A 27,996-nucleotide genomic window follows, 5' to 3' on the forward strand; every position below is an offset into this window, starting at 1 on the left:
GCAGTGGGAAACTAAGGTCTAAAGAATATAAATAATGCTGGGCATTGGTGGTACATGCCTTTAATCCCAGCACTTGGGAGGCAGAGACAGGCAAATCACTGAAGGTCTGGGCTGCTGCTCTTAACCTGGCAGTTTCTAAAAGCACCAAGGGCCTTATCTCAGAACAATTGGATCCAGAGCCAGGAGGTTGGGAACCCACACCCGGTATATAAAAACCCTCCCTGTGATTTTTATGCACTCATCAACTAAAGGAAACTTAGGGAAAGGTAACCTTCAAGTTTTTCTCCCCATGTACAAGTATGAATGAAGGGAGGGTGACGTCATACAGGTTTCGGATGTTAAAAATAATGAGTTGTTACGAGTATGAGATGACCTCAAAAGGGCCACCCAAAGAGAGAATAGATATCTCTTGGTGAGACAGATGGGCATGGTTTGGATGTTACAATGTGGTACAGCTTTCAAGGACTCCATTCTGAAAGCCAGCTATACCTGAGTTCATTTTTCAGTGTACTTAACTCTTTGTAGGTAGTTGGCTCTTCCAACAGCACCAATTTTCCTTGGATAATTCAGAAATCCAATATTGCCTTCGGTGGAAGCGTAGAACTCATAAACATGGATGTCCCCAAATCTCTTGATAAACTCTCTCCACACATCTCCCCTTAAGCCATTTCCCAGGGCTATTTTCACTTTGTGGTCACGGTCATTTGGTTTCTGTGGTAATGGAAGAGGAAGCAGACAGAACATTAACATTCTTGAGAGCTTGGGTTTATGTATTCATTGTACCCAGATTCTATGCATTTAATTTATGCTGGTAGTTGCCTTGATTTTATTTCTTTTTTGTGTTGTAACAAATTCATCTTAGTCTATCACTCACAGACATAACCCCCTCTTTCTGGAACACAAGCGACACAGTCTCACAGGTGGAGTGCTGATTTAATAATTTAAAAAAGGTTAGTTTTTCATTTTGATTTGAGGCAAGATGAAACAACCCAGATGAACCAAGTAATGCCAACATTTAATTTTCACCCAGTGCAAAATGTCAATAGTTTTCTTGTGGGGCTGGTGAATGCCTGTGAATTTCCAGAAGGAATGTGCTCATGGGAAACTCTCAGAAACGAACACAGTAGGATCCTGCTGGTAAAACAATAGCTTTTATGTGGCAGTGAAGAAAACTGGGAACCCAACTGACATGAGGCAGGCTGGGAATATTTTCCACAAAACCATTGAAGAGCAACAACATTAGACTAGAGAGGAGTCTGAACCATATTTACCAGGTACGGCTAAAGTCACGAGACCCCTGTTACAGTTAAATCAACAGAACGAACTGTCTGGAAAGGATGAGAGGGGAAAGAGGAGGACACCAGCTTCTAGCTGCTCAGGGGGCCCAAGAGGAAGAGGCTTTGTCATAAATGAAAATCAGAAAGGCAAAGCTGCTCTGTGTGTAAGGACCCACAGCAGACCTGTTGACAGTCAGAGGTGTTGAGGGGACCACAATGCTTCCTTCATGTACTTGCACTCACTTGTTAGGTATCTACAGAGATGGCCCAACCATTTTAAGGCAAATGGTGAATTGAGAAGGCAAATTATCTTCTTTAGAAGACTACAGCTTGGTGTAAAAAACAGGTCACCAAAGAAGGTATCATTTTTTATTTGTAAGTTGTGCCTTTATTTGAAGAGTAAACAGCCTAGGACAGTGTAGACGTGCTAGTTAGCAACAGCTCCTCTCTCTCATCAAAAGCAAATTTATTTGCTTAAATCAGTTTGGTCATGATGGTGCTGGTGGCCCTGCTGCTGCTGTTGCTTTCTCCCCTCCCCTTTCTGTCTTAGTTAGGGTCTCTGTTGCTGCAATAAAATGCCATGACCAAAAAGGCAAGCTAGAGAGGAAAGGGTCTATTTGGCTTATACTTCAGTATTGCGGTTCATCACTGAAGGAAGTCAGAACAGGAACTCCAAGAGGTCAGGATCCTAGCCGCAGGAGTGGATACAGATACTGCCTTGCTTTCTTTTCCTGGCTTGCTCAGCCTGCTTTGTTGTAGAATCCAGAACCACCAGCCCAGGGGTGGCACCATTGATCACTAATTGACAAAATGCCTTACAGTTGAATCTCATGGAGGCATTTCCTCAAATGAAGCTCCTTTCTTTCTAGCTTGTATTATTAAGTTGACAAAAACCCACCTAGTACACATTCTTTTCTTTGATAGGCAGTCCAGGCTGACCTTCGACTTGTGGCAATCCACCTGCCTGAGCATCTTTTAAGTGCTGGCATTAACATATAGGCTAATTTGTCCAGATCTTTCATTACTTCCTAGGCTGAGAAAGGACTTTGGAATAACCTGGGGATAAGAGTTGAGGGGGAGGGAGGGAGTGAGGAGACAGCTGGTCTCTGCTAAGGGGGAAGGGCTGTAACAACTAGAAGGCAAATAGAAAACAAACTTTAAACTGGTTCCACCGAGAAGACACTAGAAGCTCAGTAAAAAAATTGCCAGTGTGGATTTGCTTTTTAAGTAGCTTGATTGGTCAAAGGACTTAGGTGGTAAAGGTCACTGTGGCTTTTCTAGCTGGAGAGGTAGACAGAGATTGTCACTGAAGAAAATGGTCCCTTGAACAGTCTTTCTGAGGAGAATGTATGGGGGGCCATAACCCTCAAGTCAAAGTTGGTTGAGGGGTTGTGAACCTGTTTAAATACTGGGGTGCTCTGTCTGCTGAGGCATATAATTTCTTCATCATCTCCAGCTCCCAGGTCACTGTGTCCTTTCACAATTACCTAGGACCTGTTGAGAGTGGGTCTGTTTGCTGGGCTGGTCCTGGAAGGCGATTACCGATCACTTTAGTGTTATCATTAATTGTAGGGTTTCCCTGCCCAGAAAATGTTATTGTCCTCAGAAAGGACCAGCAGATTTCCAGAGTTCCTTTCCTGTTCTATTTCATGGGAACTCTGAAACTTGAGCATTCCAATATTTGAAAAATACTTATTTCCACTTAACAGCCACCTGATCTTGGTGTTCACCAATTCCCAGGCCTGTGAGATGCTGCAGAGAGGCCTTCTCATGTGTAAATTCAAGACCTTCCCTTGGTTACAAGTGCTGCCCATACCCCGCTCTCCACCCTCATACTTCCTGGTCTAATAGCCTTGTCTGTGACTTTCATCCGATGCATCCTCACTAGAGACCAAACATATCTCTGAATCCTCCACGGGGCTTGGGCCTGTGTTTGACATTTGCATAATCTCTGTGGTTAAACAAGTAACTTCCACCAGGAAATGCTCAGCAGCTCACGGCTGGGGCATCCACACAAGGCAGAGGACTTAAGGGTGCAGGTGCCAGGTGAGTGGGCGCCTGGCCAGCCTCACAGGTGCAGCAGGACACCTGTGGGTGGCAGGTAGCTGGGTTTATAATCATAATACCATGGGCTCAGTTTTCACAGTACAGCCCGGGGGGGTCTTGTTACACCAGCAGAAGGGATTGAGGTTTGAAGGTTAGAAATGTTTCTGGATGTAAATGAGGTCTGGGAACTTGTAAGAATTTTGACTTCATTTTGCTTGTTAGTAGCTGAGAGTGAAATGTGACTCAGACTCTTTCTTCCTCTGGGGACATGGTACTTTCTAACACCAAAGCCGCTTTCCTAAGGAATTGACTTGTGGGTCATTTTCTCTATCATTTCCCTATACTGACCGTCTTCTACATCAGAGCTGAGATGAGATATGCAAACACACCTGGGGCTTAGGTTCCCACTGGCATTTAGTGACTAAGGAAAGGTGAGAGGTCAGAGTGTCCTGGGAGGAATGCGGAGAACCAAAGGAAGCAGAATAGTTTCACGGAGGGCTTGTCTGGCCTGTGTCATCTTACTTTATTTTCTAAAGCCCACCAGACAAGACAGGTCATCAAGTATTTATCTCATATTTCAACTGAGGAGAGTTGAAGAGCCTTGGAAAGCTTATAGTGAAAGGCCCAGGGTTACAATGCCAGCAAAAGAGTTGTTCCAAGAATCAAATACACCTCTATCTGGATTCAGACAGCATTTTCAAGAGGCAGAAGTATCAGAAGTTCAAAGTCATCCTCAGGCTGTTTACAGAGTTTGAGGCCAGAGGCCAGCCTGGGATTAAAAAAAAAAAAAAAAAGGAAGAGGAGAAAAAAGTGAGAGAAAAAAACAGCATACAACATCAAAATCAATTAGTACCGGAAGGGCTTTTGAATGAAGCATACTATGCTCACTCCCTTTCTCTGTCCTAACCCTTTGCCCTTAGCTAGCTGCTCTGAGGCAGATACTTCTTAGTGTTTTTCTTATCTCCACTTTTCTAACTTTAATGTTTACATTTCTAACTCTTGATTCATCAAACTTTACTCCAAAGTAGTTTGGATTACAGGCCTGTGTAACAAGGCCCAGTTTGAAAATATTGCTATAGTAAACACTGATACTACAGCTGGGTATAGAATTCTAGATGGACAATAGCTTTTGCTTAGAATTCTGAAGTCATCACATCATTGTCTTCTTGCTTGCAGGGGAGCTGTTAGAATTCACCTGTTTTTAGAGAATGAGTATCTCTCCACCCAAATTTTATCATGTTACTTTTCTCTTAGGTTTTACCTTTCTTGGCCCTACCCCATTAGTCCCCTCCATCTTTCAGATTTCTGTATTATGTAGTCCAAGGTTGCAATATCTCTTATCTTTAAAAATATTTATTTATTTGATATATGTGAGTGTTTTGCTTGCCTGCATGTATGTTTGTGCACCATGTGCTTGCCTGGTGGTGGAGGAGGCCATACGGGGATGGCAGAACCCCTGGAACTGGAGTTATGGACGGTTGTGATCTACCATGTGGATGCTGGGAATCAACTCTGGGTCCAAATGGCCTTAACTGCTGAATTCTCTGCTCAGACCTCTCTTAGTCTTTTAGATAATATAGCCATGTGCTTTCCCCCTTGGCTTCCTTGTCTTTGTGTGAATTCCACAAGGTGAAATGTCATTATTTTCAAAAATTCCTGAGTCCATGTTCTTAACATCCACTGTGGTGTACATAAGGGAGGCTGTGGTGATATCATGCTTGTATAATTAAAGCTTATCTGAAGACCAGAGATGGAGCTTGCCACTAGCTAATCATAGAGGTCTGGAGGTCTGCATAGAGAGATAGGAAGTGACATGACTGGGTAGGAAGAGGAATAAGTGGGAAGAAACAGGAACTTGCTCTCTTTTCTGATGGGAAGCTAATGAGGTAGAGGTGGCTTCTTCTCTCTGATTTCCCAGCCGTTTCCTCTATATCTGACTCTAGGTTTTTACTATTTAGACCAATTTGATTTTTTAGGCCAATATTATTAAGAGCTCTCTTTATACAAGAAGCCTTTCTCTTTCCTGTGACCCCCCCTCCCTAGTGCAGCCCCAACTCTATCTAAAAATTCCATGTATGTCCCACCTCACCCTTCCATGTGAGGTTCTCTAGTCACAATCTGTCCTGTTCACATTTAAGATGCGGCATAGTGAAGTCTCTCTCTGTTGCCTGGAAGACAGGCTCAGCTGACCCACAGAGCTGTCTGCAAGCGCTAACACTCCAGCTTCTCCATTCCATTCCAGATAATCAGAAGCCACCTTTGTCTGCATGCCAGGAGAACTTTGTGACCTATCATAGCTCACGGTCTCTGGCAAACCTTCCCGATTCTGCTCTCTTCCTTCGTTTTTTCTGTTTTGCCTCTGTTTACTCTGCATCTTGTGCTGGCACACACCACTCTGGCCTGTTTCTGCCAGAATTCGGGTGATTCAGAAACAGACTCTCAGGCTGAAAGAGATCTGAGAGGTCATCACATGCTAAGAGCAAGGGATGACATCTCTAGGGAGGCAAGATGAGTCTCTCCAGATCCAGTGCTCTGCTTATCTCAATCCCCCGTCCAAATACCTCAACTTTTACTTGTGGTTCTTGCAACTCTTCCCTTTACTGTTGGCCACACACAGCAGATACACAAATCTCATTGAGAACCCTTGCCGTCACTAAGAGGACCGAAGCACTCAGCTTTAGCAACACCTTTCACCATTATATACTTCTCTTTTTTCCTAAAGGAGGGGAACTGAGGGATGGCTGTGCCTTAGGGAACACTGGCTGTTCTTGTAGAGGACCTAGGTTTGGTTCCCAGCACCCATGTGATGATTCACAAACATCTGTAACTCCAGCTCTAGGGGATACAACTTCCCATTCTGACTTCTGCTGGCACCAGGCACACATGTGACACACAGACATACATGCAGGCAAAACACCCATACACATTAAATAAATAAATGCAAAAAGGGAAAATTTTAAAAGTAGTTTTTCCTTAAAGGATACTGTTTTTAGGCAACACCATAAACAGCATAGGAGTGGGACCAACTTCTCACTGAGGCATGAAGCAGAGTGACCTTTCATTATAAATGGATGCTGTTCATTTATAATGTTACAAGGGAAAATGGGCAGAATAGAGAAGGTTCAGCTATGCAACCTTAAAACCACTTCAGTCAGGAATAGCCTTGCTATCCTGTGCCTCATTAAAATCGAGAAGAGAGAGATTAATGTGATAAGAGAAGACGGTCTCATTTCTTCTGTGTACAAGGGGCAGACACACTGCCATTGAGTCTCTCAAAGACTACGTATGGCCCAGCACATGCACACTAGCAGGCACGTAGTGCAGTGATAATATGGCAATGACTGTCATCTGTTACACGTTTACTACAGGCAAATGCTTCACTCTGCTTTCTGTCCGCAATCTCATGTTGTATCAGACTCAACACAAGGAAAAGTAGCATCTTGTCAGTGCTGGCCGCTGGGGAGCTGACGTTTCGAGAGGCTGACTATACTGCTCAAACAGCAGAAGCAGGGTGGGGGCCTGCAGACTCTGGGTCCTTTCTCTGATGTAGTATTTTCCTGGGAGCCCAATATGAGCCAGTGACCTGAAGAACTGTTCCTGGGCCCTGCTCTTCCATGTCCTCTGCTCTACCAGAAAAGCAACTGAACAGTGGCAGCGGCCTCCACTTTTCAGGGCTGGCCCTAGGGTCTCCTGGTGAGCCATGCTGAGGAGAGCCATTTGGTTTGCCTGGTCAGTTCTCTGGCTGCTGGTGGTGTCAGCCCCTCTACAGACAGCCTATTCTTCAGTGCCTCTGAAGGTGAGGCAGTCCTGGTCACATTGATCCAGAGTTCTTTTTTGAGAAGCTCTTTCAAGTGTGTCTTTTATTTTAATTATTTTTGGTACATGTAGTGTTTTCACATGTAAACAGGTGCCAAGACAACCTTTTGGAAACTTGCCCCCAAGTACATAGAATCTGGGACACGCAGAATGACTCATGATTCACAAAATATCTTCATTGAGAGCTTTTGAGATTATTTGGTTCATTCCTTACACTTCTTACGAGGAGTCCACAGACAGACAGTGCTCAGTCCTAGACAAGGGTCTATACACAGATTATACCTCAGAGCACACAGTATTGGAAAGTGTAAGAAGAGGAACAATCTGAGTGTGTATATGTTTATAGATGAAGAGCATAAACATCACACACAAGTGTATTTATTTTTTCCAGTTCAAGGGAGACCTTTAAAACCAATAGAATAACACAATCCCCCAGGAGACTTCTAATTGGTAAGGCAGATGCCTTTACAGCAGAGAAGAAATGCCAAGGAGAGAGTTCTGTGTTATAACAGATAGATATGTTATCATGAGGACCAGGTGAAATACTAATGTTGAAAATGCTGTGAGGGAAAAGGTCCTGCTTTAGCCCACAGATAATTATGACCTTTATGCATCTGCTGAATTTTCAAAATAAAAAAATAAAAATAAAACAAGTATGCCAAGCCTCAACATTTTGAAATAAAAAAATTACTTCCCTAAACTTAAGTAACCCCCCAACGCCCCCCAAGCAAGAATTTAGAGGTCCAGTCAGCCAAATTTGTTGGTGCCGGGGATGCTGGTTTCTCATCCCCACACACCAAGGAGCAGTGATTAAATCCTTTGCATGGAATTTCACTAGTGGGGGAGGAAGACAGACAACAATCTGATAGAGTCAGAAAGTGTGATAAGTGCCATGAGATGTTGCAACCAGACGGAGCATCAGGATAGGCAAAATGAATTATTGGTAGAAGGGGCTGCCAGTGAGCTGGCATCTGGGCTCAGATGGCTGAGTGACATGAGGGGAGGAAGCCTGGTGGGGGAGGGGAGGCTTTTTCTTCTTTCTTTGCCACATAGCACTCGGTATATAAGTTGAATGTAACAGATGCTTAGCACCAATAGTGGTTAATTGACTCAGAGGTCCTTTGAGTTTGCTTCTTTAAAGAGGTTAAAATCTGGTGGATGTACTGTACGTTTAGTCAAGTGGTTCTCAACAAGGACGAGACTTGCCTGCTTGGGACATTTGGCAATATCTATAGACATTGTAATTATCATAGACTGGCAGAAGGGGATGCCACTACTGATATTTTAAGAATGAAGGTCAGAGAAGCCACTAAGCATCCTCACGGCATAGAATACATCCACACAGCCAAAAATTAGCAGGCTCCAAACAACAGCAGTGGTATTGTTAAGAAACCCTGATCAGGTCCCAAGGCAGCTAGCTACCAGGGACTGTGCAGTGGGAGTTCTCAAGAACAACCCTGTCAAGGTATCTGGATAGCTCCAGGAAGGGCAGGGTAGACCTAAGACCCTTGGAGCTACCTTGAAACAGATTTGTATACTTGTTTTGAAGCTGGGAGTAGATTTATTCATTAAACAGCATCAACTGAAAGTTTTCTAAACAGCTTTGGTGGAAGGGAGGGTAAGGGAGACAAAACTACTAAAAAGTTAGAGTCCAGGGAAGACAGGAGGCAAGAAACACATGTGCAACATGAGAGGCCGAACACATAGATAGAAAGGATGAACGACTTTTGCTGGAGTGACTCAAATAGGTTAACATATGACCTATTGTTTGAGGTGGGGTTGACAGTGGCTTTTCACAAGCAGGAAGGAAAGAGGAGGACCTGAGAAGGGGAAGGTATGAAAACATGTAACAAGACAGAGGATAAACACTGCAATAAAATTAACAGTCACTGTTCTCCATCCACGTACTTCTAGATGGTAAATAAGCATTCAGCCAGTTATCATAACAGACAGCTGTCATCTAAACTGAGAACTGAGATAGATGTGCCAGCAGAAGCCCAGCACAATCCTGGCAGGCTTGAACATCTTATTGACTTTGAAAAGATATGGAAACACAGGGAGTGTTACCTGGGGTGTGTTGCACAGGTACCGAAGCAGTTCACCGATGTACTGGATGACAGTGGCATTGTATTTCCTGCAGTCGTCCCAAAACTGGCTGGCTGAAAACTTGCTTCGCAGAGCAAAAGTAGCCCCTAAAGACAAAACAAAACAAAAACAAAGCAAAGAAAACATGAGGGAAGGAATGGAGAAATTTAAAAATGAATGGAATCCAACATGTGTGGAGTGCCTCTTACATTTAATGCAAAGAATAATGGAGACTTGTTTTCACCCATGTGAGCCTCCGATCTGTGGAAAGGGAGAGGATCCATGGGAAATCATTCTAATACAATCTAGGGGGCTCAAATGAGGCTTGTGCGATGGAGGAGAGGAAGAGGGATCCTAGGAAGAGAGGAAGGGAGGGATAAGAAGAGAGAGAGAGACAGACAGACAGACAGACAGACAGACAGAGAGACAGAGATGCTATTATAGCCCATGACCATATTACCTTGTGTGGCAATGCATGTGATTATGTGATTAGGCTAAGGGTTTGGAGCTAGGAAAGTTTTCTCAGTCTGTCTCCTTACACAATTGTAGGGTATCTAAAGAGGAGAGAAAATAAATGGGTGGAGGTTGGAGGGTATGACTTGAAGATGAAAGACGGGACCATGAATCAAGGCATCCAGGCAACCTCTAACAGTGGACAAGACCTGGACACAGATCTCCAGCAGCAGAAGGAGAGCACCCAGCAAGAGACAGCTGGTTTTGGGGCTTCTGACTTCTAGAACAATGAGAAAACAAACCTGTATTGCTGGAAGCCACTGAGCCCATACCTATTGTCCATGTCATTCACTGATTTTACTCCTAAATATTCCAATGACTAGTATCAAGAAGAGACTTTCCATAATATCTCCTCTCCTTTTGCCTGTGTCTGTAGTGCTGAAGATACTTATTTGTCTGCTTCAGAGCCCCATAACCACCCTGCTCTTGAAGATCCAGGAGTATGCCCACGCCCAGCCATGCTTTGCTCCTGAAGGGTGGGATGTTGCCAGGCAGAGTAGCTCAGAGCTGGTGAATCAGTAGATGAAGGAAAGAAATAGATGCTTGGACCATGAGTTTTAGTTCAAGCTGCTATAAAAAGTGATCATAGATAGGCTAGATTATACTAAAAACAACAATTTCTCCCAGTTTTAGAGGCCACGAGGTTCAAAAGCAAGGAATCAGCAAGGACATTTTTTTTTTTTTGGGAATAGCCATTGTCTTTCCATGCCCTATTAAGGAGGAGAGAAGAACCAGTGAGGAGACTCTCTACTGATCATCAGGGCACCAATCCAATGTTCAAAACTCCACATATTCGGCCTAATACTTCTAAAGGCCTTGCCTTTAACGCTCTCCCACCAGGGCTCAGAATTGCAAACATTCAGCCTATTAAATACACATGTATGTATATGTATATATGTGCTATATATATATTTTATTTCAAATAAACATGTCTACTTTACAGGCTTATTTAAAATGAAACATCACATGGGAGAGAAGTCATTGATTTCAGTGAAAGAATATGAAAGAATAAGGAATAGTTTTCTCAAAGGGGGGGGGATATGGGATTGAACCTTTATGGGTAAAAGCAACATGAATTCTCCTGAAGGGATACATGATGCTGACTCCTGTATTTGGACGGTGATGTCTGAGTAGGAAAGAGAAGCCGATGGCAGGCCAGCCACTCTGACTAATGGCAGGAAGCTGTGGAAGTAAGGACAAATAAAGAATAAGGGCAACGTGGAGAGTCTTCAATACTGACGGAGAATGATATGCAAGTTTCTGAAGTTTGGAGAATTGTTTACAGAATCTAAGAAAAGGAATTTCTCCCTAGATACACTGAATAGTTAAGGCATGGGAAAATCGAAATTGTATTAGATGCATGCTTGTGATGTGTGACCCACAGAGCTTTGTAACTGAAGCAAAAGTGAATACTGTCTCTGGCAGACAGGAAGGTGGCTGGATTTGCTTTTCTTTATGAGCAGAAGTGAATGGGTGTCAATTCTGGATGTCTGGTGAGAGAAACAGAACTTACCAGTCACAATGCATCCATGGAGACCAATCATAAGTGCTGCACTGTGGTACAGGGGCATAGTGGTGTAGATTATATCATGGGCCTTAATTCCACTTGCCAAAGCAAGGCCGATTCCATACCACAGGCGATGGTGAGTGATGGTTGCAGCTTTTGGGAGACCTTTGCAAAGACAGAGGAGAAGCATCAGTGAGCTGGGCTGGCCATGTATAGTGTGGGAGAAGAGATTCAGTGCATACAGTTCCCTCCCATCACTCTGGAAGAATTGCTTGAAGGTGGGATGGGGGTGGGGGAATGAGCAGTGAGATCACAGGTATATTCATTTATTTTTTTAATTCTCAAAAACACCCGAGAGTAAATTTTTTAGGTTTTGTGGGGTCATATGGTCATTGTTGTGCTGACCCATATCTGCTAGTGTGCTGAAAGCAACTGTGCACATACATAAAGGCTTAATGGTTGCGCTGCTTTAAGAACACCTGGAAGCTGTATTTGGTTCTCCAGGCACAGCCCATTGAGTCCTGAGACAGGCAGATGACACAGCAGTGGTTTGAAGAGAATGGCTCCTGTCTTGGGCTCACTACTTGGTAAGCGTTTTCAAAAATTTCAGCTTAAGAGATAAATTGAATTACATTGTCCAACCCACAGATGAGGAAGGGAAGTCTGAGAGACTCAATAGTGCAGACCACCAATCCCTTTCTTTGTAACGAATGGTATATAGTTGTCAATTTCATTCAAAATACAAATATAGTGTGGTTTTTTTCTTGGAAGATAGTCACATTTATAGATTTCCCTCATGTATCCAACCATTTATTTCTTCTCCCAGATGCCTTATATTTGTTATATGAGAAAGTTATGATTTATTTATTTAATTTTTCTATTTCAAGTGATTCGATCGTGAATTGCCTTGTTCACATTGCAATCCGCACTATAAATGATGTTATAGGCCAAAACCCATGTATTTGTAATCTGAGTTGGTAAACAGTACACTGACTTATAAGAAGGATCCCCATTCAGTTTCTGGCCTGTAAAAAATGAAAATTCTTCCTCATAGCCTTGCCAATGAATGCTCAGACACTGGGCTCTCTGCCAACCTGAAAAACATAAATGGTTTCTACTGTAGTTTTAGTATGTTAAACTAAGCGAATGAGCATTTTCCTAATAATGATTTGCACAATTAAAAAGGACTTTCCTTTAAAAGTAGGCTTTCATTGCTTCTCATGGAAGATTGACTTAGGGGTGAGGAGGAAGTCATTATGTAGGGGCCGAGCTAGAGCTTAAGATCCAAATAGGCAACTCTGATTTGTGACGGGGAAGGCAGGTCCTTGAGGAATCAGCACTTACCCAGGCATTGACCATATAATAATTTGTTGTGTGGGCAGCAAGCCATCTATCACTGTAGACACAGTTCCAAATTCATCTCCTTTGTCAGTGCTACAGGGCACTGAACTCATGATAATGCCCCATTCTATACTAGCATTAAAACACAGAAGACACCAGCTTCTATGACAAGATTTTTAATCTCCCCCTTTTTACTTTTCTCATTTTATTTTCTTCCTTTTTTTTAAACTCTTGAATTTTGTTTTATTGGGGGGCATCAAGGGGCAGAGCGCAGATGCAAAGGGATGTGGAATGAATGGGACAAAGATACATGATGTGAAACACAGGATTAAAAAAAAAAAATAAAAGAAATAGAAGAAACTATCAGCAAACCAAGTGTCCTTACCACAGAAAAGAATCATTTGAATAGTAAAAGTTCAGAATTGCATTTTTAAAAAATGGCAAGACAGGGTTTGTCTGTGTAACAATCTTGACTGTCCTGGAACTCACTCTGTAGACCAGGCTGGCCTCAAATTCCCTACCTCTGCCTCCCAAGTGCTAGGATTAAAGGCTTGGGCCACCACCACCTGGCTAGAGTTGCATTAAAAACAAAACAAAACAAAAAACCCAAAACCAAAACCAAACCAAAACAACAACAAAAACTCACCTTCTGAGCTTGAGTATTTTCAGAAATTTCCTAATTTAAGATTGTACACTAATCAACCAAGAAGAGTATTTTGTAACACTTACATAATTTTATGTTACTGATTTCCCATGAGGATAAGGAAAACCGTTGGTTTCTAAGAGCTTAAATGGTCTCATTTAATTACTTTTACACAGGAGTAATATCTGGCAGGTATTTCATCCATAGGTACAACAATAAAATAAACATCAGTCTTACTGTTTTCCTGTTAAATAATTTCCTGAATTATGGAACTAATTTTTAGAGTGTTAGAAAACACTTCTGAACACGTTTTCCATTTCCTTGGCAAAACATGTATTGTGAAGAAGTTCCATAATTTCCAGTGTAGGATTGCATTTCTTTATCACTAATCAAAAGCTCATTTCATCCCAACAATAATCAAAGTTTGCAATCTCATCTATGCATTCTATTATTCTTCTGGAGTGAAGGTAAAAGTCCCTTTTTCTTATTCTTACATTTTGGTTGAGAGCCTAGTCTTTAACAGCTAAGCCATCACTCCAGCCCCCTTATCCTTGTCCTTATTTATTTAAAGGAAATATTCAGTAAATAAGAAAATGTCAGTGTGAAGGGTTACCCACATTCATGCTAAACTGGGGCCTAGCAACTGCCATCTATCAGATGGCGAATGAAGGCCTGCTGGAGCAAAGGACAGAGATTCTGTGGGCTGGTGTTGAGATAACAGGCTCAACGGAACCTTCAACTTTAACCTTTGATTAATTACATGGACAATGTATACATAACTCATAATTTAATTTCTTCACAATAATAACAATGACCATCACTATTAACATGTGGGGCTGGCTCCCTGTCTTCCTTCCCACATATCCCGAAGGCTTCAGCTTATTACATTTTGGTAATACTTTCCCTGGCTTTTGCTAGGCAGACTCTGAATATTTATTACATTATTAGGCAGGGGGGTGTTACCATCTTAATTTATGAGCCTGGAGCTAGCCCACAAGGTGGATCTTGACACTTTACTTCTTGTCCTGGGAAGTTCTTAATGTCTTTGTAAGTTTCTGAGTTTATGGAATGGGCAGATGCAAGGGCAGGAGGGAGATGAATGAGCAATGTCTTTGAGTCCCTTGAAAAATGCTGGTTACAGTGACATGGGGCATTGCTTGCTTCAAGTAGCAGTTACTGCAGTGCTTCGTCAACAGCTTATAATATGCACAATGATGGCATCCTACACTTGATGACACACAGGGCCTAAAACACTACGTTTATACTGTATGGGAAAAATCAGTCTAGACATTTATGTAAATATCTCCCCATAGTTGGCCTCTGGTATGTCCCATTTATATCAATTACATATTACAGATGAACTCTGTAATGGGTCAAAAGACAATGAGCATTAAAAATTTCTAACAGCCCATTCAGAGCCAAATTTTATCCATCATCTCAACTACTTCTGTAGTTATTGGTTAACTGCTTATATGTTTTACAGCAACTGAGTAGGGGTGTGTAGAGCTGGGGAAAAGCAAATGAGATCATGTGTGATAAAATAAGATCAGTTTTCATGGGCTAAGATCTAAATCCCCTGAAGTATTAGTTATTTGATAAGTTTTGCTAGGGAAACAGAATATTTAAAAGGCCAGGTCAGCTGTTAGTTTTTCCAGGACAGGCCTGTGCCTTAGAAATCCTCTCTTACTTACCTGTGGTCCCCGAAGTATAAATGTACACTGCAGGCGTGTTAAAAGAGACTTCAGACCTCCAGGACTCTGGAGTAGGTTCTGCCGACACTCCGTCCACTTTGTCCAGTAATGTGTCCACACCATTTGTGTTCGAAGTTTTGCTTACATAAAAGATGGACACGCCGTCCTTTTTCAGGGTTGGCAGGACCTCTTCAACAGCTTCTTGTAGCTCTTAAGTTAGCGGGAAAAATCCAAGCAAACCATGATTAAGTGTCATAAACTTGATGATACTTTTGCATCAACCTATATTTGTTAAAATGTATGGACACAAAGGATACTTACAGTTAACATTTTTTTTTTTAAAGACAAGTGTTACTATAGTCGTGTCTGTCCTGGAACTCCCTCTGTAGACCAGGCTGGCTGCAAATTCACAGAGATCCACCTGCTCTGCCTCCCCATGTATTGCCATGCTTCCCTAGTAATGAATTTTAGCATGGAATTTGATGTGTTTAAACACACATACACTTGTGATGCCAATATATGATAGGACGTAGGATGTCGAGTCTGTGTTTTCATAAACACAGCAGATGGTTTGTGGAAGACATCACAGAAATGGACACTGGGAAAAGCCAAATAGTAAGTGTGTATCACTAAAATATTAATACAGTGAAATAGGCATTTCTAGAACATGCCACACATTAGAGGTTGATATTGCTGTAAAGTCTGTATCAGTCATGCAAGTATACAGGTGTCACAAACAAATGTATTTTTTTTTATGTGTCAGATAAAAAAAGTTCTGACTTAATATGCAATGCTTATTTCATACCTATTTTGATTTTCTGCCCTTAATCTAGAAAATGAAACCTCTTTTTAAACTTACCTGTCATGAGTTGTAATAACTGAAGTAAATATGCATTATTTAAAAATATCTACTTGCTATTATTTTATGCATATGGGTGTTTTGCTTGTGTATATGCATATGTACCACAGCATGCCTGCTGCCTGTAGATGCTGGAGAGGGGTTGGACTGCCTGGAACTGGAGCTACCAGCAATTGCCTCCTGACCATTCTCGTTGCTGTCAATCTCCCCCTGCTTCCTGTGTTATCCACCTCACTACTGCTCACTGTCCATTATCCCCATTCACAGTTCTTCAATGGCTGTCCATTCCTTATGATGGAATCCATTCTCCTCCCTGGGAGATCCTCAGGGTCCTCCCATCCCTGCCGGCCTTTCTGATGCCATCTCTCACTGTCTGCTCTACTCACACTGATATGCGTGGAGCCCCTATTAAATGTGCTTGCATTTAATAACCTTCGCACAGACCATTCCGCCTGGGTAGAATGGCCTTTCCCCCTAGTCACCCACAAAATCCCTGTACCTAGAGGTAAGTCTCTCTGTCACCTCCACTTCTGGACACCTGGCTGCTCTCTTCCTTGTCTCCCACACATACTCGTCCCAGGATGTTTAGTACACAGTGTGACAAGATTCAAGTTTAGTCAACCATGAAATCCTCAAGATCAAGAGATCATAACTTATTGTACGAAGGGATGCATCAGTTTGGAAGGAAGACTAGGGACAAGCTGAAACTGCTTACTTAAAAGGGTGGCAACTTGGAATACTTTGAGTGGCTATGCCACTGCATGAAATGACTTCTGCATACCAGGACTCCCTGCTGGTACTTGGTCTATGATCCTCCTCTTGGACAGATGGGTAGCTACTGCCCCTGCCCAATGTGGTTTATGTAGGTGTCACCTTGAGGTTTCAGGGACTTCCTTACTTACCTAGAGATGTCTTCCCTCCCCTAAGGTAAAGCTATTGATGTGAAGGCTGAAATATAAAATTCTGGGTGTGAAATATAAAATTCTGGGTGTGAATGTTATCTGCTAGCTATGTAGGTGGTACCACAACTAATTTGGACACATCAACTCAAATAATTCTGTGTCATAGTGTGAGGTGACCAGAGAAGTAGCCAGGATAGAGGGAGAAGCTGAACCAATGCAGTCACAGAAGTGGCCTCCATAGCAGGTCCTCATCTGGCAGGAATGGGCCTTTGGGATTATCTCAAATTAAGGGGGCTGACCCCTGCCTCTGGGGTTCTCCATCAGCTAGTCAGACCGGCTCACTCACTTAATACTCTCAAACTGGGGGATGTGTGATTAACTCTCTGTAGCTAAAGCAAGTCCTGGAAAGGGTCTTGGCCAAAAGCTCCTGGCAGCTGAGGAAGTTGCACCCGAGGCCCGAAGGAGGCAACAGTTGTCACATCTCAACTTTGGCTATACCTGTCATCCTCAAATAGAAAAGCTTTACATTTTTCATTTGTTTAAAACATTTTGTAAGGTATGCATTACATTGATTTCAGAACCCTGTGATATAGGAACACACCAGTAACCTCATTTCTACAAATGGACAGGGACACACAAAATAAAAATAATTATAACTAGGTACCCGGAATTCCAATTTCTTTGCATTTGCCATTGTGGTTTAAGTTTTGAAAAAGTCCCTTTGCCTTGCAGAAGAGGGTGTCCTCTTGCTCTGTGTGTGTTAAAGTGTGTGGACTTCTGATCTGAGTAATGAGGCAATACTGGGCATCTTGATGGAGAACGTAACTCGAGCTTTACTGAAAGCTTGGGAAGGTGAAGGTGAAGCCCGAAAGCTGTGGAGTAGATCCATCAGTCCCTCTTTGGTCTAGGTTCACACTGTAGAGGGAAAACACGCCCCCAGAGAAAGCAGTAAGCACCTGGGTGGTGGAAAGTGCAGTGTTGGGCTGGAGAGATGAGTGCATGGTTAAGAGTGCTTGCTGTGTTAGTGTGAAGACTGGATTGTGGACCCTGGCATCCCCATAAAAGCCAGGCACAGTCCCATTCACTACTAACCCTATAGCTTCTGGGAAGGGGCTGGGAGTGGAGACAGGAGGATTCCTCTAACTTGCTGGCTGCCAGCCAATAGGTTCCAAGTTTAAACTACCCCAAAAGAGCAATGCAGAATGACAGGGTGACAGAGGTAAGCAGCTAATACTACCCCACATACACACACACACACCCCTCCCTGGGGAGGCAGGGAAGGACACACACACACACACACACACACACACACACACACACACACAGAGAGAGAGAGAGAGAGAGAGAGGCAGAGAGACAGAGAGAGGAAAAGGAAGAGGAAGAAGAATAATTTCAACATCTTAAAGTTTAAAAAACCACATGAAGGCAGAGGCAGGTGGATCTCTGTGAGTTTGAAGCTAGCCAGGGCTACATAGCAAGACCCCATCTTAAAAAAAAAACAAAACAAAAAAATTTAAGTTGTGCACTGGTTCCCACCAACTCCCCTTTCTTCTGAAGAAAGAAAGGCAAGAATTATCTGACTAAACATGCCAGTTCCCGGAGAGCAGAAAGAACCCAATCTACCTTCCTCACCTGGTGCCAGATGCTACAATTAAATCTGAAGCTGCACTATAGGACACAGACATCCACTCTAGTGGCCTGATGTTCCACTAGCCTGGCTGGCTGAAGAGGTGACTGACTAAGTTAGTTAAAGCATCCCGGAGATGCTTACAAATAAGGCACTGACAGGATGCAGGGACCGTGATGTGCAGATGAATAGGAGGCACCTGGGTGGGCAGCTCAGGATGATGGAGAAACAATGGAAACATTTCAAAGCGATGCTAACATAGACCCCGAGGCAGTGTGGAAATAGCTGTTTAAATGCCATCAGTGAGCCTGAGCCTTTCATCTCTAACTAACAGTAGTTTGAGTAGTAGCAATCACTCATTGCCAGTTGTGCAATAGGTCGAGCATTAGAACTCTTCTAACAGAGAGACACACTCCTTTCCTTCTTACACAAAGCCAATCACTCTAAGTGAAGAGGTGTTTACTTCCTGTTAAAAACTCCAACAGGAGTGAATAAAACAGAATATCATCCTCCCTCTCACAGTTGTGCAATTAAATAATTTACCTGAGCTTATTCTTCATTTCCTCAATTAAAGCTATTGTTCTCTAATCAGCTCCCATCGTGAGATCACCAGGTCATACCAGGCATTGCATAATTACTGCCTTTGATAGACACAAGCAACCATCTCGCTTATCTATCAAGCATCTACTTTCTTATTATCAGAGTCTTCTGGGCTGGTCTTTCAAATATTGGCTGCCCACAGTTCATTATCCAGAAGAACTCAACCCTTTTCCTTCAGATTTAGTAACATTAACATCTGACTTGGAGGTTGCTGTGTTTGAGAACATCTTCAAGTTAGTTCTCCATTCAGACCCTGGGCTACTGGGCTAGGAATCTCATTTTCTGAAGCTGTTGCTCACTGGCTGTCTGAGTTTAGATCATTGTACCTGGTCCTCCATAGTCCTATACACGGATGCCAGTGTGGTCATCGTCTACTCTGTGTTCACCACCCAGTTCCTCTTTGCACTGAAACCCAGAGAGGGCACATGGATTACTGATGGAGGAGCTGGATAGATTGGTTTGTTAGCAGAACCTTAGGGAGGGAAGCCTATGAGGCTGAGCCTGGAGGTAAGTGAGTTGAAATAGCTTTTCTCACATTAGAATGCATTTGATTGTGTTACAACACTTTTCTTGCTCAACTGAATGATTCTTAAGCCTCAGGAAAGAAAATACACCAGAACAGTGCCACTCTTCAACAAAGACGCGTCGAATGCCCACTACATGCTCCATATCACTAGGGCCTTATATCTCCAATCTCATCCCCGAGAGAAAGTGCACCGAAGCAGTTTAAGATACTACATGGAATCTGGGCTCAAATGTAGATTAGAGAACGACCTATCCTCACAAAAGTGAGGTCACCGACATTGGCCATGACTGGATTCTCTGAGTCTATTTTCTCTACATTAAAAACTTTTCAATAATCAGTTTAAAATGGCCATTATTAAAGTCTATTCCACCATTGTTCTTTCACAGTAAAACTACTGAGTGAAGCATCTTGTGCTATGGACCAGTTCAAAATCACCTCTGGTCTCCTCTTTCCCCGAATGCTCTTCCCACTGTACTTGTCCAGCTCCATTGTCAGTCCTCCCCAGATGTGCTCCATAGTTCTCAAAAGACTTACAAGTTTTCCCAAGTGCCACAGGCTTTGTGGACATGGAATAGTCCCCTCTTTGGATTGTAAAATATCGAACTAGTTCACCTTCTCAACCCCTCACTCAACCATGGAAGCAACACCTTAGACCCTTAGCCTCAACAATAGTTTTATTTATTCATTTTCCCTTTGTTTTGAAGCAGGGTTTCACTGTGTTATCCAGTTTGACCTCAAACTCATGACAATTGCATTAGCCCCCATAGTGTTGGAATTATATATGCAAGCCACCTTATCCTGTCCAGTACTACTTTCACGGTAAAATTATTTTGTTTGAGTAGCTTCAGTGATGAAATATCTTTCAAAGCTAGGGAAGCATTTTCATTAGTCACAGTTTTAAAGGAAGTTCGATTTTTTTAAAAAAATTAAACAAACAAACAACAAACAGGTGGAAGGTAATCTGGATCAGCCAATGGCATCTCTGGACCTCAGCTTTACAACAGAGTTCTTTTAACGACCTCGCAAGAACAGTTACTAGTTAGTAGGACTGAGTTAAGTTGAACACAGGTCGTGTAGACCTAGCCAGCGAGCTAAGGATGTGCAGACAGACAATTGCATTATCCTCCCTACAGATAACTAGTGCTGCCAATTTACCTGGGGGTCAGGGAGAGAGGGAGGCAGGGGATGGGAGGAAGGGAGAGAGGGGTGGGGAGAGGGAGAGAGGCAAAGAGAGAGGGGGAGGGAGGGAGGAAGGGAGAGAAGGAGAGAGATATTTATGTTCTATCCGTATTTTGTGTTTGACTCGTGGGAAAAACAATTGACCCAGAAAATTGTCTTCTGTCAACTACAAGAGTGACAGAGGTTTATATAATTGAAGATAATTTCCTACATGGTTAATAAGGTTATGTTCTGCCTAGAGAAGACTCCTAGAATGCACAACATAGAGAAAAACCACAGTCTCTGAGGAATAATTCAGACAAGGGTTCATGAGCCTTGATTTTCTTTATATACAGAGAATTTCTAAAGAGTAATTGGGAGTTAATTATTATACTTTTTTTTTAAAGAATTAAACCTGTTTAGCTTTAATAGTCTCCAGAAGTCAAGCTGGCTGGGTTAATTTTGAGAACGAATGGTTTTTTTTTTACATGCATGTCTTTGCATCAGCTCCTCTGGGACTGGTTTCATGTGCTTGTAAACTGCTATGTGGGTACTGGAAGTAGAACCTAGGTCCAGTGCTCTTAACCACAGATTCATCTCTCCAGCCCAGGTACCTGTTCTTTGAAATGAAGAGTTCAAGAATTTCCATCAGCTTAAAAGTTGAGATTTAAAACACAGAATTAAATTCACCTCTCCAGGACCACAAATAGTCAAAGTAAATCACTTGCAGAAAAAACACTGCTGGAGGGATCACACAATACTTGACCTCAAATTATACTACAGTGCCATAGTGATGAACGTGGTATAGCCCTGGCACAAAAACAGACATGTAGACCAACAGAATGGAGCAGAGGACTCAACAATAAACCCACACAGTTATGGCCACTTAATTTTTTAACAAAGGTATAAAAAAAGTTGGAAATAATATATTCAACAGATGGTATTGAAAACAAACAAACAACAAAATAAAATAAAACTGGATAGCCATCTGTAGAAGAATGAAATTAGATGCACATCTCTAATTTTACACAAAACTCAATTCAAAGTAGATCAAACACCTTAATTTAAAGCCCGAAACACCGAAACTCTTGAGGAGAACTGCTGTATGAGGAATGAATGCCAAGACAAAGGAAAGAACTTTCTGAACTGTCAGAAGTCATCTTAGGAATTTACAAAAGGGATGGTATGAAATAAAGTTTCTGTACATAAAGGAAAGCACCAGCAGAATGAACAGACAGCCTGCAGAACAGGAGACAATCCTTGCCAGCTATACCTCAGACAAGAGGCTAATCTATCTAGAATAGATAAACAATTGTAAAAAATGAGACATTCCAAAACCCTGTCAATCAACAAGGAGGGTTTCAAAAGAAGAAACACAGTGGTCAATAAGTATTCCAAAAAGTGTGTAACAACCTATCCATCAGGGAAATGCAAATCTCTGTTTTGAAATTTGGTCTCATTCCAGTCACACTGACCTTCATCCAGAAGCCAACAGCAAATAGAGATGAAAGGAATATTTGAGCTGCCCCCTTTCCTCACATCCCCTCCAAAAACCGTCTCTTGCATTCAAGAAACTTCCCAATCATTAACACAGGTCACTGTGTTAATATGTTTCTTTTTTGAAAGCTGGGAAAATAACAGGGTTTAGAGAGTCTCCCAGTTATGGAGCAGAGAAGTTGTGTCTTTCAAGATAACCAGAAATTGCTGGGAGGGTCTTGGAAAGACCATGTTCTTTCCTGACAGAATGTGGGGAAAGAAGAACCCATATTCACTGCTTCTCAGAATGTAAGCCAGTAAGGGCATTATGGAAACCGGTGTGAAGTTGACAGAACTACTATATGACCCAGACGTAACCCTCCTGGGCATCCACTCACAGAGTACCTAAATGTCCACGTTCACTGCTACATTATTCAAAATAGCAAGGAATAGAGTAAGCCTAGACGTCCATCACAGGATGAGTAGATAATGAAAACTTATCTATAAACAATAGAATTTTATTCATCAGTAAAGAAAACTGAAATCATGAAATCTTCAGAATGAATAGAACTGGAAAGTATTAAGTTAGACAACAGACTCAGAAAGAGAAAAATGACACGTTCTCTCTCACACTTGGATTCTAGCTTATGGTGTGCACGCGAGCACACACACACACGTGTGTGTGTGTGTGTGTGTGTGTGTGTGTGTGTGTTTGAAACAGAAAGATCATGAGAGGAGGAAAAAGAGAGGAAGGTGGGGGAATAATAACAAGTGATGTGAAAGCAGAAAGAAGGCTATGGGTGGGGTGGAAAGGATGTCAGAGAGATATCGAAGAGGAGGAGGTCAGAATTAAAGCTAATATTATATGTGCTAATATAACATTAAAACAAAAACCCAAATTCACCCTTTGGTGCTGTTGATAGAATAAACAAGTGCCCTGGACCTGGAAAGACTAATCTGGTGTACTCCCAGCTCTTTGTTGCTGGCTATCCACACAAGCCTGGGCAAGCGATGTCCTCCTCTTGCCTGGGTACAAAACAAGAGAAGCTCATGTTCAGATCATCTGGGGCTGAGGTAGGGCTGGTCCGGTCCCACCAGGGTCCTACTGAATCAGAAGTTTGGGGCTGAGATCCTGGGATCTACCTTTTAAAATGATGATTCTTGTGCTTACTCAAGTTTCTTTTATTAATGTTTTGTGGGCAGGAACACATTAAAATGAAAGGATTGCAGTATCTTTAAGGTCTTGCCTTCTCCAAACAATTCTGAAAAACAGTCTGATCGACATTTTTCCACTTGGGCACATCTACTCAGTAAGTGACTTTGGACTTTGGTACTCTCTCTGCAGAAACTGTTCCAGGTCAGAGGGTATAGTGTACAAAGGTATCTCTGTTATTTGGTGAAAGAAAATGTTTTTCTAATAGGTGGCCTTTCTCAAAGGTTAGTTTACACATTTCCACATGGCACAGCTTTCAAACATGCAACTTTGAACTCGCTTTCTTTACCTCTCTGTCAAGAACTATTCCAGGTCAGCGTAAAACTGTGCCACTTAGAAAGAAATCTCAAGGACACAGAAAGAGTAGGACCTTTTCATTTTAAACTGTGTCTCATCTTAATGCTAGTAAGAGTTTGAGGTCCACTGGTAAGTTAGGTTCAATTCTGATTTGAATGTAGGACTTCTAGTATATTCTCCATGTAAACATGGCAACCTGTGACAGGCCGCTATTGTCTGCAGGAGGCAGCAAGTACTGCCCTAGTATCCCTAATTTGAAAATTGAACTGCTCTAAAACTATTTTCCTGAGTAGTGTGTGGCCATGATCCCATAACATGGCAGCATGTAGCTTTGTTCCCTGCACAGCATTATTAAGCATCTTGTATAACATTACCTTCATGCTAAGGCAATTATGGTGTACAGGAAACACAAGCAAACTCTTTGGACCTGGACTCCATCCTTAAGGTGACCCATGAGATATATATGAAAATATCCAAAGTCTGGAAAAATGCAAAATCTGGAACACTCCTGGGTCAGAGTATTTCAGATCAGGGATAGCCAACCTGTAAGTAGTTTTGTTTCTGACGTTCTTACAAAACCAAACTCAAGTAGTTGTTTAAACTCCAGTGTCTTGGTCAGTTAACCACTAAGCCCTTTGAGGTCCCCTGAATGGAGCAGTGAGTCTGAGTGGCAGATGTTGAGGTGATTCCAGGTGGACACAGGTCACTGACACCGTAGCTCTGAGAAAGCTGGCAACACAACAGGCTTGCCTCCCAGTTACTAAGCAGTGAAGCCTGCAGACTGTTGGGACATACCTTAAGAGGCTCACGCCCCTCCCATAATTTGGTGCCTTTAACATCATCTCTCTGCTTTTGAAACTTCTGTATGCAGCCTCCACACTTCGTATTACATACTTTATGTCGCATAAACTTCCCGGTACCTTAGAAGTAAATGGACATTTCGACTTCTGGGGGGCACTAGGCAAACCGCTCAGTCTGCCTCAGTTTCCTGAGCTATGAAGTGAAGGGCAGAGCAGATAGACAGATTCTTGGCTCTTTGAAGGCCTAACACATATATCCGTGTAGACGATGGCACTGCATAAGAAAGAACATAGGCTTTGAAGATAGACTTGGGCTAGAAATTTTGCCTCAGGTCCTCAGTCATGCAGTGGAAGCCTGGTTTTTAATTCACCAGAGCATTAAAACCATCCATTGCAGTGCTTGGTGCAGATGGGCATCCCAAAGGCTGGGACTTCTAGATCCCTTCACCTTCTGTGTTGTCTGTCACTAAGTCTTTGTAGTCTGCCCTGATTAGGCCTCTCCTTACTGGGAGAAGCAACTGCTGGCACCAGCACAGAGACTAACTGTTGGGAGCTATAACTCATCAGCTCTGTGGGTAGATAGCAGGTTCTGTTTCTTTCAGGCCGGGGTATCACTTGGGCATGACGTTTTCATTTAGGTTCAAGGCAGCCACACAAATGAAGGAGCCACCATTTTACAGATGCACAGCGGCAGATCTCCAGCCTTCCCTCTGAGCATCAGGAGCTGGGCATGTTAACAGCACTTAAGACCTTGCAGCAGCCTTGAAGACCGCTTCAAGACAGAGAGGAAACGAAGGATGCAGATGGGAAATAACTTTCCCATGATCCAAAGTCTACCAAGGAGTAGAGGCAGGATCCACGCAGTTCTTCCTCCTGCAAGACCCTCTGCATTTTAATGAAAATGTTTTAAGTACTGAATGGAGGAATGAGTTTGGGTGGATCCCTCTGGTTAACCCCAAGTCTCCCTGACACCGTGGGCATGACACTTTGAATCTTGAGGCTGCACTGGGCTCATCTACATGCCCCACAATAACCTCTATGTGTTGTGAGGATTAAAAGAAACATTGTGCATATACAGTGATCCTCTGGGAAAATATTGGGGTGGGGGAACTGCCTCGTGAGGAACACGGACACACATTTCCTCTTGTCTCCAAACAACACAGCCTAGGTAGGAGTGGCATAGCACTCAACCTTGTGCTAGGTATGTTAAGATTCCATACTGGAACTCCACACTGGACTCCACGCTGGAACCCTGAAGTGCTTAGCGCGGTGCCTCCATAGATGGGTCACTTTACCTTTCACCTCTGGTGATTTTTAAAGATTATTAATGAGCGTCGTACATCTCGAATTAACCTCTTTTCCTGCCTCCCCCGCCTCCCATGACACTGCAGCCCCGCAGCCAAGGCTCCAGAGTCCCCCCCAGGGCTAGGGCCGGCAGTCTGCCGCTCACCTGGGGAGGCCAGTAGGACCTTCGCCCCGCAGCACTGGAAGCAGTGTAACAGAGACTTGGCACGGATGTTGTAGTTGAGGCACGCCATGGGGCAGCCCAGTTTGAGCAGTCCCAGCCAGATCCACACGTAGGCCGGCTCATTGCCCATGAAGAGGGCCACGCAGTCCCCCTGTCGCAGGCCCAGTTGGTCGTGCAGCGCCCGTGCTACTTGGTTGCTGCGCCGGTCCACCTGGGCATAGGTGAGCGTCTCATCGCGGTACAGCAAGAAGGGCTTGTGCGGGGTCTGGCGAACTCGCTCCAGGAAGACCCGCAGGATGGTGCGCACCGGCCGCCGCTGCCGGTAGCTGCGCACCTGCCGGGCCAGGTTGGCCACCCGCAGGAAGTACCGTAAGTCCTGGATGAGGTAGGGGCAGCAGCAGGTGAGCAGCAGAGGCAGCAGCAGCAGCCCTGCCAGGCCGGTGTAGAGTACCGGTAGCATGAAGGCGACTGCGGGGTCCCCGGTCCCCAGCGGGGCCGAGGGGGCGCTCCGAGCGTGCAGCGCGGCGGCTGGCGGGCGATGATCAGAGCAAGAGCTGGCGACCGGACTGGGCCGCGGGACCTGCTGCGACTGCGGGTGGCCTCTGGGTTGCAGGTGCCAGAGGCTTGCGAGGCGGCGGTGCGGGCGGGACGGCTTGGGTTCCGCCCCCTCGTGGGGTGCCTCGTGCACTCAGGGGTCCGCCCCTGCCAATCTGGGTGGCCCAGGACTCAGCAGCACTTGTGTTCAGCGTCCCGAATCAGGTGAGATCGACACACGATGCTAGGCGCAAATAGCCCAGGTTGAAGATTGGGGCCAGCGACTCAGACGTGGAGCAGTTGCTTGCTTGTCATTCTTATCACAGAACGCCTTTGTTTAATCAAGTACCTATAAACGCATCGCGACCTTATTATTAACAGCGGGCGCCAGGTGCCACCGCCAACCCGGAGTCCCACCTCCTATCCTTAGTCCCAAAGGCTTTCCACCTGATCTCTCTTTGTTTCTCACATTTATTTATTTTTTTGCCCCAGCGGTCTCCTGTGTCGAAGGATTGATTCAAGGTTGAACAACAGCGCCAGAGATGGTCACATCCAACTGTTTACAGCCGCTGCCACCCTTGCTGTATCTGCCAGCCTCTCTAGGCATTGCGAGCCTCTCCTGATGAGGGAAGTAAAGCAGTGGAAAGTGATCCGCTTTCCAGCATTCACAGTATTTGAGTATTGTGGACCCAGTTCAACGTACAGTGACTAAGAAAGTGTGTAAGAAGTGTGATCTTTGTATTCATGCCTCCAGGTACTAGTTCAGTACAAAGCCCAGCATGCTTCCTTCTAGGCATGCTTTGTTGCCATACTTTCCTGTCCCGTGCTCATCCATCTTGCTGTTGCAAGACAACCACAGGTTTGGAACTTCAGAGCTATTCTCAGATGGTATATCAATGCTCATTCACGGACGAGAAAGGGAGGTTTAGAGAGGTGGTGATTCTTGGTCATGGCAGGACCACTGTGTACAAACTCACAGAAGCCATGGTTTCCTGCACAAGCTCTGGAAGGGGCTCACCCCACCTCTAGCTCAGGAGCTATTGACAATTGATGGCTGGTAGAGGAGGGAGAGCCAGTTTTCCCTGGCAGTGTGGTCCCTGGTAGGACGACCTGCTGCTACCCCTACCTAATCCAGGATTTGCTGCGTGCATGCGAGTACAAGTACGCGCGCGCGCACACACACACACACACACACACACACGCGCGCGCGCACACACACACACACACACACACACACACAGTGCAAATTGGACTATGGAAAACTGAGAAAAGAAGAGGACATCAAGGTGAGTGGGGGTCGAGATTGGACCTGGGAGGAGTAAATATGATCAAAATACATTGTATGTGTGTATGAGATTATCAAACAATTAATGATAATATTATGTTAAAAGGATACCCAGTAGTGCATGAGATTTGAAACAGAAGTCCATTTGGCTCCAGGTCATTAGCAACTTCCAGCATTGTGAACCACAGTGTCATTTTGTCTTTGTTTTTCTCTAGGTTTCCATCCTTATCTTCTTTTTATTTCCACTACTGAAAAAATGTCTCTCATAGCCTTCTGACAGCTTTTCAATTCTTGGGACCACCTGAAACAACCCTTTCGGAGGTCCTGACTGA

At 43.6% G+C, this 27,996-nt stretch overlaps 1 protein-coding gene across 1 annotated transcript in view; it reads right to left on the reverse strand.

The window, feature by feature from the left end:
• Positions 1-26,426, reverse strand: part of Slc27a2 (solute carrier family 27 member 2) — a 35,331-nt gene extending 8,905 nt beyond the window's left edge. Inside the window, exons 1-5 of the mRNA XM_051183487.1 lie at positions 25,828-26,426; positions 14,920-15,129; positions 11,251-11,409; positions 9,207-9,331; positions 517-711 (exon numbers count right to left, since the gene is read on the reverse strand). Of these exons, the coding sequence (XP_051039444.1) occupies positions 517-711; positions 9,207-9,331; positions 11,251-11,409; positions 14,920-15,129; positions 25,828-26,305 (1,167 nt within the window). The 5' untranslated portion in view covers positions 26,306-26,426. The remainder of the gene's footprint in view (positions 1-516; positions 712-9,206; positions 9,332-11,250; positions 11,410-14,919; positions 15,130-25,827) is intronic.
• Positions 26,427-27,996: the final 1,570 nt, after the last annotated feature.

Source organism: Phodopus roborovskii, unplaced genomic scaffold (genome assembly GCF_943737965.1).
Source record: "Phodopus roborovskii unplaced genomic scaffold, PHOROB, whole genome shotgun sequence".
NCBI classification, from domain to species: Eukaryota; Metazoa; Chordata; class Mammalia; order Rodentia; family Cricetidae; genus Phodopus; species Phodopus roborovskii.